We start from the raw sequence: 14899 nt of genomic DNA on the forward strand, positions 1-14899 counted from the left end.
GGGGGGGGGGGGAAGGAGCCCTGGAAGGGGCAAGGCTCCGCTAAGCCCTCTAGAAGGTCCCACGTCCCAGGTCAGCCATTGGGCACGGGCGCCTGCACACCTTTACACCATGTCTGACAGCATTTCTGCAGAGTTATTTTTGGGGTTATCAGTGAGATGCTCTTCCTCTTTCTACATCATTACCAGTTTAGAGAAAGCAGCGTGACCTGAGGCTGTGGGTTGTTTCTAACTTGAGTGGATAACGATTTTTTTTTTTTTTTGCTTTGTGGTGGGGGAAGGGGACAGGGAAAGACGGGGACCCAGGGAACGAGCCCCTGGGCTTCTCCCAAACTTAGTAACAAGCTGTGTTACTCATGAAAAAGCCTTGCCAGCACTGCCTATGGCTCATCCAGACACGAAACTGTTCAGGACTACAACTCAGAAATAAGAAGCTACCTCCTGGGTAAGGAGGCCCAGATGGACTCAGAGGCTGGGAAGAGGTCCTGTCACCTGCAGCTCAAGTGCAGGTTGCCACTTGACAGAGAATTCGTCTTTGGGGGTGCTGGCTAGGTTTTAGAGTTCAGAGCTCCCGGGGGGGGGGGGGGTACGTTAGTGAAGCATGTTCTGGCTTTCCACTGAGCTGTCACAATTCAGCAGACCCCTTCAACTCCCTTAAAGAGAAGATGCCAGCAGCAAGCCCCCTGGATGCAGGCTGGTGAGCAGCTGAAATCATTCTGAGACGCCAGATCTACTGAGCACAGTGTGCGGGGTGCTTTATATCCACTATCCCACTGAATGCTGGAACCATCCTGTGAGGCAGGATGATGACCCTTTCCAGAGGAGGGCACTGAGCCTAAACCTCTATCACTTGCCCAGGGTCACACAAACAGGAAGCAGAGGGAATGGGTGTAGAACCGAGGTCTGTCTCCCTCTAAAGGCTGTGCTCTGACCCTCTTCCCACCACACACCTTCCACGGCCTCCCAGTTCTGTCGCCAGAACCAAGCCTGGAGACAGGAGTGCAGGAAACACCCTCCCACAGGGGCTGCAGCCCCCTCAACACCCCCTCCCAGGCTGCAGCTGCCTGAATCCCGGTGACATCTGAGCCGCCTCCTCTAGTCTGGTGGGTAGGCTGGCTGCTATCGCTTACCCACTAGCTGAGCAGGCATCTCTTCCCAGAGCCTGGGTTCGTGCAAGAAACTTTGTGACCCTGTATATTCCACAACTTCTCCTCAAGAAAGCTCTCCCAAAAGGTGGGTAGAGCAAAACATTCTCCAAAGACAACTAATGAGCCCCAGGTTCTCTCCTCAAAGGAAGCCCACCTCCCGGGGTGTCTGGGTGGCTCAGTCGTTAAGCATCTGCCTTCGGCTCAGGTCATGATCCCAGGGTCTTGGGATCGAGCCCCGCATCAGGTTCCCTGCTCAACGGGAAGCCTGCTTCTCCCTCTCACACTCGCCCTGCTTGTGTTCCCTCTCTCGCTCTCTGTCAAATAAATAAATAAAATCTTAAAAAAAAAAAAAAAAAGGAAGCCCACCTCCCTAACATCACAGCCTTTCAGAAGTGGGGGGAAAGGGGGGTGTGAAAAGGCACCTCTTAACGATGATCAGGCAGACCCTGCCTCGAAGCCCTAACAAGCTGGAAGAGGAAACAAACTGGCTGTGCTAATATTCTGCAGCTCTCCCCCTCGGCACACAAGCAGGGCTTTGGTGCCCAAGCCACAAAGACTGGCTCGTTCCAGGGGACACCTGCCACCTTCACCATCCCCACCAATCCTTCCGTGGCAAACCTACTGATCCTGGGCAGTGTCAAAGATGGGGACCAGGTTCTGCTGGATGATTCCAAGCCACTACTTCTGCTTGCATGAGCTAAGCGATGTCACAGCTCTCAAGCATCATCTGAAGGGAGAAAAACCCAACCTGAAACCACGCAAAGAAAGAGGCACGGGCCAGCTACCCGAACCTTATCTCGCAGTGGGGCCAGAGTGCAACTCAAGTATGTCCATTTTGGAAAAGCATATCAAGGGCGTTGCGCTATTTGAGTCACACGTTTGGCCATGGGCACCTGAATGAACTGTTGTTGGTTTTTTGTTTTTTTGTTTTTTTAAACATACTGGAGTATTTCCGGGGATAGGAACTCTTAAGTGCCACAAGCCAGCTCTAAGGCACTTATTTAAGGAAAAGAATAGCACCTGTAAGCCAAGCTTGGCAAGCAAGAATAAACTTTCAAGGCAGAACACTTGCAGGCTACCCTCATTCCGGGGAAAGCATGTTAACGGTGGCCCACGGAGCCAGCCAGGCTGTCAGGAATCAACCCCATTCATTTGGGTGATCTCAATACAGAACTGCCTCTCCGGGCTTGGAGGGATCATCCGGACCAGGCAGCACCACACAGCCAGAGGGGACACAAGGCACAAGGCTTGGAGAGACTCTGGGACCTAAGAAGCGAGTCTCTCTGTTCCTTTTTCTGAAGCCTGTGCTTATTCTGAAGGGGCCATCAGCAAGCTGAAAGCAAATGCCCTCTCAGGGATTAGTCAGGGCAGACTCCCACAGCGGGAGGGGTCCAGCCTGCCCACGACAGCCATGAAAGCAACAGGACCCGTGAATGGCTATGGATTCAGACCCTGGGGGTCTGGCTATTCAGAGGTTCCAAGGTACGGCTGAGATATACCGAACATGGTGCCTCAAAGGTGAAACTCCCCGAAGACAATGCTCATCAGGGGAAGGAACCGGCAGGACGGCTCCTAAGAGACATGTAAGGGATACTGTCCAATCGCATACCAGAGACCCCCTAACGCTTCTCCCAGAAACCTGCAGGCAGCTGGGGCAAAGGCCCACCCCTCCTGCACACTCACCTCCTTTATGAACGTTTCCATGACTGACCCCACCTGCCCTTATTCACCCCTTTCCTCTCCCGGGACACGGCTAGAGTGCTGTGGGCTTTTCTGTGTGCCGCTTAGTGTCCTCCTGAAGTCTCAAGTGGCTCTGCTCTCTCCCCGACTACGCAGTGAGCTCCTGGAGAGCATGGGCTGGGTCTCCGGTTTCCCTCATACCCCCAAAGGCTCAGCTCTGCAGAGGGGCCCAGCGAGGGCTGTCGTCTGGCCCTGGCGGTCATGTTTCTACCTGAGTGCTGGACTCCAAGGCCCGTGAAGCCCCAACTCATGTTACACAACATGCTGGGTGGCTATAAAATGCAGACCCACCTTTGGTCAGTGGCCCTCAATTCTGCTACCCAGGTGACAACTGCTGAAGGCTTTCAAAAGACCTTCCAAGTCTTTACAGTGTGATGGAAAGAGACAGCTTCCCCCCTCCTCCCCCCCCAAGAAAGCCTTTTCTATCTGCAGGAACAGCCTGGAGCAGGTTCAGCTCAGCATAAATGCATAATAAGCCACCCACCGTGGAAACTTACAGCTGTATCCCAAACGTGGGGTAGGACTTGATGTAATGGGCCACGTTTTCCATTTGCCATACACTTTCTTCCCACTCTGCATCAGTTTTATAAAGGGGAGGTTTTATTTTTGTATTTAAGGGGATAACGATAAATATACACACACTTATCTCCCCTCCTATACAGCTACTTAAAAGATTCAACAAGTTCACATGGGTATGCTGCCAGGAGAATGGAAACCTCGCCATCTTTCCAGCCGAAGCAGCTGGGCTGTCCGTGCCACCACAGGACACCTTCATACTCATTCGCTCCTTTAGATCCTGTCAACGGGGAGGATTTTTGCAGCCGAATCGCATGAAGGGCAGGGCAGAAAGAATCCCAGCCCATGTTCACACTGGCCGCTTTATGATCTGTGAACTCAGATTCTTGCTGAGTGTTGTGTGCACAGAGTCAGGACTGTCTACTGATAGCCCAGAGCATGTTGCTGTTCCTCCCTGAGTAAAAGCCACATAACTAGTCTGACAAGGTGTGACTTCAAATGGGGAGCCACGGGCCAAATGAAGGCCACGGGGTTACTGGACTGGCTTCCAGGGGGCGGAGGGGAGAGGACGGAAAGCTAAACACCTCAATCGGCCTGCATGTGTGTCTCTCTGAACCAGAACCACGCCAGCTACAGCTCCACCTGACCAAAAGAAACCAGGGGGAAATACTGAGTAAATGGAAAGGGGATTTACAGAAAAAGGGAGGCCCTAGGAGAAGAGCCAGTTAAAAAAATCAGGCTTCCTGGCTTCCCACTTCAAAGAGGGAACCACAACATTTTATCAAGATGCTTTATAAATCAAGTGGCATCTTGATGGGACAGAAGGGGACTGGAATTTGTTCATAGGGTAAGAGTTAAGTTCTCGAAGAGAGACACTACAAAGCCCCATGAGCCCGCAGTGCTGTAAAACTCCAGATTCAAAAGTTACCAACGCTTTAATCAAACACAGGTGCCTACTGCAGCAATGAGCCCAGGGATAATTGAAGCTTTTGTTTGGTTTAATGCTCCATCCTCCCAGGGTTCCCACTTTAGAAGTCAGTTATGGTTTGGCCAGTCCAGGGGCCCTGAGAGGCAAGGGTTACAGGGCCAGAGTTCTGGAAGCATGAGGTTCCTGGCCTAATGGGGTCTAAGAGGCACTGAGTTTGCAGACTCTAGGCCTCATCAGCATTTCCCACAAAAAAGCTCTGAGATTTGGCTGGGACCATCTTTTCTACATGCCCTGCTCTGGCCACTCTGGCCTTCTTTCTGCTCCTCATGGCCTCTACACTTTCTTGCCCCCTGCTTGGAACAGCCTCCCCACAGTGCTCTCTTGGCTCCCTCTTTCTCATCCCTTAGGGAATAGCTCAAATGTCCTGTCTTCCAAGATCTCCCTCTTGATCTAAACTACCTGCACGGCACCCTACTCCCCTCACTCACCTCCCTCCAAGCCATTCCCAATCACCAGACTGTAGTATATGTAGATCTAAGAGCAGAGGCTCAAAAGCCAGACCTTCAAGGTTCAAATCCTGGCCCTGCTGCTTGGGCAAGTGACTTAAACTTCCATGGATCCATTTCTGCACCTGTCCCGTAAAGGTAACAACACCTACCTCACAGGACGACACAAATCAGTCCAGGTAAACACTTCGAATAGCATTAAGCACAGGATAACACGCTAGGGATTACTATTATTTAATTCACACCACACCATCCTATCTGAAATTACCTTGTTTTATTCACATGCTTGCTCTCTGTCTCCCCCACCAGCCTACAAATAGACCAAGAACATATAGAAATGAGATGGAATATGGTTTGCATTTGGTCACCTGATTTCCTTGGTGGCCACCGGCCAATCCCAAAATGGGGAGCAAGCTCCCCAAACTGATCACATGCTGACATCACTGAACCCACAAGGCCTGAACGGCTACTCAGAAGTCTCATGTTTAAACAATGCTTGGAATGTTTGATAGGAACATGCACTTATTTTTAGGCAAGAAAGTTGTCTCCTAGCTAACCCTGTGGCCCTAGAGCAGGCCGTATTTGGCAAGCATTGCTTTGTGGTTGTTTATTAAAGAAGCCCAGAACTTTCCCAAGTCTAAGGTAGCTGCAAAGAGAACTCCATGCGCTTTGAGTCTTCTGTTTTTATGGTCAAGGCTTGTTCCCTCTGAATCTCTAGAGTGTTTCTGGGCGGGAGGTAAGAGCCGAGCGCCACCCCGGGACATTATGCAGCTTTGGGCCATGGTCCCTTAACCAACCATCCCTAAAATGGATCGCAGCTCTCAATGGACGGAATTCTTTTCTGTGGATTGTCTGTGTGTCAGTGAGTTAAAGAAAGTTACACAAGGAAAGGGACAATTAGTTTCCCAAAATGGTCAAGAAGACCCTCCCCAAACCAGTCTAGGTATTTCCTCTCACTCTACCAGCAGACACAGTGCTGAGCTGACTACAGGCCTGACATCTCTGAAAAAGACATCTTGATACAGACCTTTCTGTTTTACAGAAAGTCAAATCCTACCAGACTTGGCAGCATAGCTCAAATGACCCAAAAAAAAAAAAAAAAAAAAAAAAAAAAAGCCTCACAATCCTAGTGATGTTTACCGTCTGGATACCTTCCAGGACTGGTTAGCAGACCGCCTGTAAGAAGGGTTGATTCATCAGACTGCCCTTGAACCAGCCTGGAAAACCAGCTGCTTCCAGACATTTTGAATTTTGAAACTGAGTTTATACCATAAGCCAGAACTGGAAGATCATACAAGCCTATAAAATTAAAAAAACAAAAAAACCCAAACAACAACAAAAGCCTGACGCTTCCAAACACAATCCATGCCAGCAAGAGCCAAACAAGCGCTTGTAAAAGCATTTAATATTTTCATCAGATTCAAGAGTTTAATATAAAGACATTCAATTCCTTAAAGGAAAGAGGAGGAAGTAACAGGGAGAAAAAAATTTATTTACTGTCAGAGTTGGGATAGGAAGGATGTGGATTTTTTTCTTTTTTAATGTTATCATGGAATGAACTGCACTTGGGATTTGCTGGAAACTTTAGAGTCCTTTTTAATTTGTCAGTGTTTGTGAAAGCAGGCAAAAGATGCAGGCACATTTTGCCCTGCTATTAAGAAGTCACATAGCTGAGATTCCAACTCTAAATGCCTAGAGAAAAAGCACACGTCCTGGCCACAGAGCCAACAGCGGCTTTCCTGCTGTCTGCCTTTCCTTCTCCCTCTCTCATGCGCACACACACACCCCTCATGGATAAAACAGAGCGGCGTGACTCCTGCGCCAGGAAACAGGCCCCTCAGCCACCTACCGGGCATGGCCACCATGCCTGGGGATATTTTCCTGGGACACCGGTTGGCAGCGTATTTCTGCCCAAGAGCCCAACATTCCACCATCAGTGCTGCCTCTGGTGTGGAGGCGCTCCCCAAAACAATTAGTAAGCGACTCAGTTTCCATGGTGATATCAACTAAATACTTTTTACTCACACCCGGATCATAGAGCACTCATGTGCTGACTATTATATACGCACGGCCTGGGGCAATGACCCTGTCGGAAGGAGGCTTCCAGCACTGCCCTTGGTGCTTGGTAAAAGAGGGCCTGTCATCTCAGACCCACCAACCCTCCCAGAGTGAGAGCCCCTCCAACACCCTCCCAGCATGGCTGGCTGTTGAATCACCTTCAAGCTTCCTCCTGTGATGCTTCTAATCGAAACCTGGCCTTCTCGGGCACTGAAATGACATATATATCAAAGAAAAGAAATGCATCCAGATCACTTCCTGTTGTGTCTCCATCCTGGACGGCTGCTAATTAAGACGTTCTTAAATCAGAGTCATTTTTGCTCAGGAGGTACAACGTGAAAACTCTTTATCTTGGGCTTTTTGGAGATGAAAAAACCAGACTGTTATCCTCACAGGTGGAGAAGAGGAGCAGGGCCTACCGCCTGCCTTCTGCACTGCCTCCCATCCACCTAAAATGTGGCTTCCACCCACTCTCAACAGCCATCAGGGAGGGGGAGAAGATGAAAAGAAAAACCCACTAGAAAGCCAGTGACAGACATCACTCAGACCCACACCTTTGGGGGGGAAACTTTAAAAAGCATTAAACAAACCACAATGTCTTCTTTATTCCTGCCTGAAGCTGAAGACACAAATGCTATTGTATGGCTGGTGTTCTAGCATCCCATTCAATCATTTCAACACCGTCAACGATATTTCCCAAGATGACTTCATTGTGTTCCGCGAGTAGTAACTGCCACTTTCAACTACTCCTGCCCTGTGTCGACAGTTCCATTGGAAAACAAAGAATCTGTTCTGCTCTGATATTTGGAAGAAAAACATTTAAATAAGCCTTTCTTAACTCGGCAGGAGGGCACTGCTTTCCTCTCAGAATCTAGGATTCAAATACCCAAACAGCAGAGCAGTGTATGGGGGGGGGGGGGGCGGCAGCCAAACTTCCAGGGCGTATGTGTACGAAAACCAGAGCCTTAAAAAGAAAAAGCTATGTGAGGGGCAAGTGATAAGCCCACAATTCTTGTATTTACGACGTTGCCCCGGGTTCTTAAAAAACAAACAACCCTAACATTTGAAAGCAAAGATAAACCCAGTGTCATCCAATCTTGAGTGAGATGTGGGACGTGGGGCAAGCAGGATGGGCGGTGTGTTCCTGGGTAAGTCATGCTGTCCTGACACTCGTGAAATGTTTCCAGGGTCAAGTGAGATGGTTTTTTCCAAGTGTGGCACACACACATGGGAGATTTTTTTTTAAGATGTTATTTGTTTGTCAGAGAGAGAGAGAGAACCCAAGCAGGGGGAGTGGCAGGCAGAGGGAGCAGCAGGCTCCCTGCTGAGCAAGGAGCCCAATGCAGGGCTCCATCCCAGGACCCTGAGATCATGACCTGAGCCGAAGGCAGGTGCTTAACTGACTGAGCCACCCAGGTGTCCTGACACATGGGAGATTTTAAGGGTTATCCACTTCCTACGTTAAACCCTGAATCACAGTGAGGTTATTCCTTTGATTCTCTTGTAAACCTTCTGATTACTTCAAAGAGAAAGTCTCTGCTTGGTACTGTGGGTCTTTAGCACCTCACTAACACTTGCCAATCTCTCTTTTTAACAAAGGGAGCAGGCCTCAGGCCCAGAGCCTTCGGCAGCGATAACACCTAGCTAGAATTTAACGACATTGTTTTGTTTTCAGCATGTTTATTTCCCCAGTTTCCTTCTATTTATGGCCAGGGAGGCTGAATTTTTCATTTAGCATACTTACATAACTTTTCCTTTTGAAACTGAAGAAAGGCAAATTGACTTAAAAAGTTTTAAGCATATAAAAGTAAAAGTGGGTATTGAAAAATCACAAATGACTGAAGTTTAGTAAATAGGGAGATAAGCATAGGAGCAAGGATTGGGGGGGGTGGCTGCTACTCTGGCTGGAGAACCACGGTCTCTTCTGGAAATGACACGATGGCCCCTCATTCTTGGGGGTACGGCGCTCATCCCAGAAAGGCAGGAGCCAGCACAGAAACAGGTGACAAACAGCAAATCCCCCATAAACTCAATCCACTGGCTTTCCAGTAACTCTTCAATAAATTACGCCTAAGAGAAAGACCACTGGCTTCTCCCAGAGTAACTGCTGCTCAGGACTCAAGAGAAGGCAACCAAGTTACACCAACCAGCTTTTCAAGACTTTCCCTGGACATTCCAAGTTAATGCATCGATTGTTTACAAAGGAAGGGGGCAGGGGAAAGGGACGTGAAAGAACAACACAACCAAAAAAGGCACAACAGCAAGACGAATGTCTCAGAGATTTTTATAATCCCGGGGAGACCATTACTTGGATAAAACTGCCCCAGCACTGATGTAAGGACACCCCAGCCAGTTAAATTCAGGCAAAGCTTTCCCTTTCTCGGGGAGGCAAGATCCCTCTCCTCCCAGCCAGCAGGCTAATTTCTCCCCCAGCAAGATCCTTCTTTACACAGAGTCTGGAATTTAAAATGATTGTTTTTCTTGATTCACTGACCCTTACACTCCTTGATACCTGGGATACTGACTAAAATGTAACTCATAAACCTTCTGGAAGCAAAGCAAGTGTTACTGTGCCACTTTCAGATACTTTATAACAAAATCTGGCTCCGGCGTTGCCAACACTGTAAAACTAAGTTTCCTTCGAACTGTGCTTTGATGTTTTCAACTTTAAACTCATCCTAAAGGATATGGCTCTTGAGCTCTCAAACCACCCAGGATATAAGGACGGCTTTCAAACCTCCACGGATGACAGAATTTGCATCCGCTCAAGTAGAAACTTCTGTCTACCTTTCCCTTTCCCCTTTCAGTAGGTAGGTCTGTGTTTCAATGACCACCGCTTGTTGAGTTACCAACTTGCTACCACTTGCCTCCTATTTCCATGAAAAAAGAAAAGGGGGGAAGAGGACCTTGAGCAGGAGTGTTTTGTTATTCTGTAAAATAAATACATAAATAAAGGCAGTGGGCGGGAACCTGAGGGAAGGGACTTGAATGTGACTGATGAGACCAGGGACGTGAGTAAGTGAAGGAAACCGGGATAAAGCTGGGGGAGACCCTGGTCTAGAATATATTGCATGCCAGGGAAGAGATAAACATGTCGACATTCTGGCTATTCAGAAAACTTGACCGAGCAAGTGATCCGAGGGCAAACAGCTGTTCGCTAATTATCTTTGCCCTTCTCCTCTCCCCTTCCCTCCCTTCCAAAACAGAAGCAGCAAGGGAGTCCTTGCCTTCTTTTAAGAACCCTAAGATCTGGTCAAAGGCTTGTAGAATTTCCAGCACACTGTAAACCAATACAGCAAAAGCCGAAAGTGTCCCCCTCTCAACCGTCTCAGAAATTCCTTGAGCCTTCTCAAATCCATTCTTTTTGGGTTCCATTCCCTTTTCTGTCCTCTGCGAGACAGCACTGCCAGGTAACCTGGACTAGTCACTCAGGTAACTCTGAAAAACTGGGCTGTCTGGCCAAAGTCCGCCATGACTGGAGTCTACATTTCAAGGACAGAAGTCTCCCCATCCCAGAGGCTTCAGATTAGAAGCCAGACTCGTCCCTGCTCCCCTGAAATCTGCTTAGCAAGACCTTTTGCGAGCGCCATCCTACATCTTAACGGACCTCCTGACTGCAGCTCAGGGGTTCGACAGCATGGGGACAGCCCGGACACTCAAACACCGCCCTCCATTTCCTGCACGGTGTTCCTCCAACATGTTCACCAAGCTTGTCCCACAAGGAAGCCCACTCGAGGCCAGGCAATCAGCTGCCCTTAAATAAAACCATTTAGCACCAGTTCCAACCCAAGAGTGAGTCAGCTCCCTGCTGCCAAGGTGGCCTAGCAAGCCTCCTTGTTGGTCTTGGAAGCCGGAACCAGGGAGGGTGTTTCAAAAGGCAGAGGGCAATCCTGGGTTGCCGCCCTGGACTGCCTAGGATTAGCAGGCACCGCTCCCACGCATGGTACCAACTCTCAACTGAGTGAGTGTGAGTGGCGACCAGGGGCGCAGTTCCTCTCAGGCCGTCCTCCCAGACCTCACCTCTTGGGCAGTCATCAGAAAAGCCATGTTCTAAGACCCGTTCTCAGGGATTGGGGAGGGAAGGGAGGGCTTAGTAGCCGAGTAGCTTCCTCTACCCCTCTCCCAAGAGGGCAGAGTATAGTTGCCCCCTCCCATCTTTACAGTCTTATTTCTAGATGATAATTAAGTTTGATGGGGTTTTTAAAATCTTTATTATTATTATTTAATTTTTTGTGATAGGTACGTTATTTAATTTTGAAAGCCGCTACGGACCTGTCAGTCTTAGCCAGATCCTAAGAGGGAAGCAATTAGAGTAATGGAACAAAACTGATGCTACTTTGAGGCCTCTATTGTCAGCCTTTAAAAAAAAAAAAACCTGCTTGGAGAAAAACAAAACACCCTCAGAACTTTCAAATAATTAACTCACCCTTAATACAGACCTGAGCCAAAGGTCAGGGGTCTAAACACTGAGTCCCTGTAAGCAGTGACGTTTCAATGAACACGCAGGCTTAGCGAGGGAGGCGTTCCTTCTGGCTATGCCAGAGGTCACCTGGAGGAAGTGACAAGGGACTTCTCCTGTCCAGGAGAGTAGGTGGCGGCAGCCAGGCTGACCCTTTCAGAAGCTGGGAGAAGGAACTGTGGCCGAGAAATGTAACTGCTGGAGAATTTGCTCAAAACACCGGACCAGTCCTTCCCCCATCCCCCCAGGAGAAAACTTAGGGCCTTCCATGTCAGAACTGCTGGGGTCCCTAGAAGTCAGAGCAAATGGCTTCAGGTAGAAGTGAGAACCACCAGAAGCCACACACACCCTGACTTGAACCAACCCTTGCCTAATTCCCAGAAGAATTCAATTCCACACACTTCACGGGACTACAGCTATCCTGGACACAGATTATTTTAGAGTATGTGAGTATGCACAAGATACTCACAGGACTGCCACTCTCCCTGTGCCCGTGGCTCAGCCTTGGAGAGGCAAGAAGGACAACGTGTCAGTCGCTAAACTGACACTGTAATGTAGAAAAACCCACCCAGACCGTTGAGGGGGAGGGGGTTCTTCTTAGAAGGGAAAGAAACAGGGAAACACAGTAAAAATTTGTGTACATATTCCTTTCCATTACTCCTTCCCCCATTTCATAAAGGATCCCTATTCCATAATAGGAAAGTGCACAGCAGTGAAGCAGTATTTTCCCCCAAAGAACAGCTATGTGTAAATATTTGCTGCAGTAGGGTATAAAGCAGGATATACTAGAATCTGACCCTTATTGAGAATTGAAATCAGCTTGTATTAGAGGACAATGTGAGCCACCCTTTCCCTCAACCTTGCCTGGTCCTTGAGAAAGGGAAGAGGGAAAATAACACACAGCAGCAGGGCCTTGGGGTTCCCGTGAGTCCCGGTTCCCGCCCAGGACCTGAATGGTGCCCCAGCCTCACCCTGTGTGCAAGGGAGGCTATAACCACGGAAGAGCACACACCCTAACTCCCAGAAGGGAGTGGAAACGAGCTAGCAAAAGGAGTCATCTGGGGAGGGGTAGAAGACAGGAAGGGAGGGAAAGGGAAGGTTCCCCCACTCTCACACCTGAGAGAAAAGAGTCAGGGGCTCAATTTCCCAAGCACCTGGAGCTGGAGAAGACAGATCCCAGAAATACTCAACAACAACCCTGCGGCCCCCTGTTCCCCTCCCAACTTTCCAAGTCTCTTGGCAACTCTTAACCTTTTCCAACCCGGCACTGCCTGGGGCAATAAATTATTGCTGTGACAGCAGGCTAGATCTCCCTCTCCCCTCAAAAAAGCATTTCTATGTCATATTATCTCAACCTAGCCACCCGGAGACAAGTGGAGCAATGGAGAAGAACACCATCACCAACCCGCCACCCCCGCCCAATGAGGAAATTCAAGCAGAGGTTGGGAATTTACCCAAGGTTATGCCAGGCCCCACCCCAGGAACAGCTGCTCCTTTCACCCTTCCCCTCCACCCTGTGTGGCCTGCACTGGGCCCCTGAGCACCAATTCACACCCTCAAGAGGCTTCCAGTCACACTCTCCGCTCTCGTTCCTCAACTCATCGCTCAAATCCCTCGAGTCTGCCCCATGTTCCTGAAAAAGCTCCACCAAATCCCCCCTCCCAAAGTCCCCACACAGTACACATCCATTTCTGTAGCATCACAGGACGCCTCCTTCCACCCTTCCTAATTTCACAGATGACAAAATTATACTGAGAGAGCAAGGGTCTTGCCCAGGACCACAAAGCTGATGAGTAACAAATCTGGGAAGAAAATTCAGATCTCCGGAACATATTAAAAGCCTCTAACTTCAAGTACCTGCCACTCTCTTCACACACTTTAAACCACCTCTCTCAAAACACACACCCACTCAACACACTCCTTTCTTTAGCTCTTCATGCACACACTCAAACCCTCTCTTATATCAGCTGAGAGCTCCCCTCCTCAACCTTGAATTACCCACCCCCAACATCTTCTCTGGGCCTCCCACTCCTTTTGATCTCCCTTTCACTACTGCAGTCCCCCCTAAGTAGCTTCCACACCCCAACATGCCACCTGAAAACAGACCTTGCTTTAAGGGTCCCTACACCCCCTCCCCCCAAAAAGACACAATTCTTGACACTCTCACTGCGTCCTCCCTTATTCTCCCTCCCCCCGCCTCAAAACATACTCTGTAGTCCCGAGACTGTGTACCTCTAGAAGCCCTCCCCCCCAAATTCCTTTCTCAGTCTATCCATCACATGCTGCCTTCCTAATGAGACTTTCGTTTTCCTAATCTCCCTCCCATTACCCGCCATTCCGCCGCTCCCATTCTCTCCAGCATGCTCACCTTTTTCCACCCTACCTTTTCCTTAGGCTCCTCCAACCCTTGGCTGAGCTTTTCAGCCTTCCATCAGTTCTTCAGAATCCCCTCTTCTAAACACTCCAGGTATCCTCTGCATCCCCCTTCGGCCTCTCCATCCCTCCTCAATTCCTGTTACTCCTCCTGCCTCCCAATTAGAACAGGGCACCCCCAATAAATCTCACCCCTTCCAACACTTCTTACAGCTCCCTAACTTCTTTCATTCGCACCCCTACTCATCCTTGCACTCCCATGCCCCAGTCTCACACCCATTTCTTTCCTCTGCCCCTCTCATTTTCCAAGTCTCCCAGGTCCCCCCACTACTCTTCAGACTCCACATCCCTTTCCTAGTGCCCCTACTCCATCTTCAGACTTTCAGAATCTCCATCCCCTTTAGGACTCCCCCAACCCCAATCTTCTTCAGACCGTTCTGCACTCCCAAATAACCCCCTCCATCTTCGAGCTCCTCTTCAGGCTCCCGCAACCATCAATTCCATTCTGGTCCACAAATTCCAGAATCCCCCATTTCTCTCCGCACCTCCAACCACCCTCTCACCCTTCCATTCCGCCTCAGACCCCAATTCCATTTTAGAAGTCTCCATGCGTCTCGGTTTTCCCCAATTCCCCGCCCAAACCCTCCAATTCCTTCATCGGGCTCTCTGATTTTTGTGGGTTTTTTGTTTTTTAAGACTTCCATATTCCCTACACGGCCGCCAATTATTTTTCAGACTCCCCATTCTTTGGCCAAGTTCTACAATTCCTTCTCAGGACTACAAACCCCTTCCCAGTCCCGCCAATTCCTTCTCATGACCCCCGATTCCCATCACAGACCCTCCAATTCCCTCTCGAGACCTCCAATCCTCCTCCCGGGCCCCAACCTCCCTCGGAAGCCCCCCTTCAGCCCGTCCGGCCCGCGGGCCGCGCACCTTGCGCTGCTGCTTCTCCCAGGCCGGGTCCAGCAGCAGGTCCCGGTCCCAGTCGTCCTCCTGGGCCATGTAGTCGCCCATGCTTCCCCCGCCGCCGGCGCCATTGCCTCCGCTGTTAGGGCCGTACTGGTACGACTGGTTCGCCGCGTGGTAGTCCACCATTCCGCCGCCTCTCGCTCGCCCACCAGCCCGTCCGCTCCCGCCGCAGCTCCCGCCCCTCTGCCCGAGCCTCCGCCGCCGC

The 14899-nt window shown here is 49.8% G+C and overlaps 1 protein-coding gene across 4 annotated transcripts in view; it reads right to left on the reverse strand.

Moving 5' to 3' along the window:
- ACTN4 (actinin alpha 4) overlaps window positions 1-14899 on the reverse strand; it is a 70644-nt gene extending 55745 nt beyond the window's left edge. For all 4 annotated transcript variants that reach the window (XM_044911481.1, XM_044911480.1, XM_021701120.2 and 1 more), the window contains exon 1: window positions 14659-14899. In XM_044911481.1, coding sequence (XP_044767416.1) covers window positions 14659-14820 — 162 coding nt within the window. In that variant the 5' untranslated portion in view covers window positions 14821-14899. The remainder of the gene's footprint in view (window positions 1-14658) is intronic.

The sequence above is a fragment of the Neomonachus schauinslandi genome, chromosome 16, assembly GCF_002201575.2.
Source record: "Neomonachus schauinslandi chromosome 16, ASM220157v2, whole genome shotgun sequence".
NCBI classification, from domain to species: domain Eukaryota; kingdom Metazoa; phylum Chordata; class Mammalia; order Carnivora; family Phocidae; genus Neomonachus; species Neomonachus schauinslandi.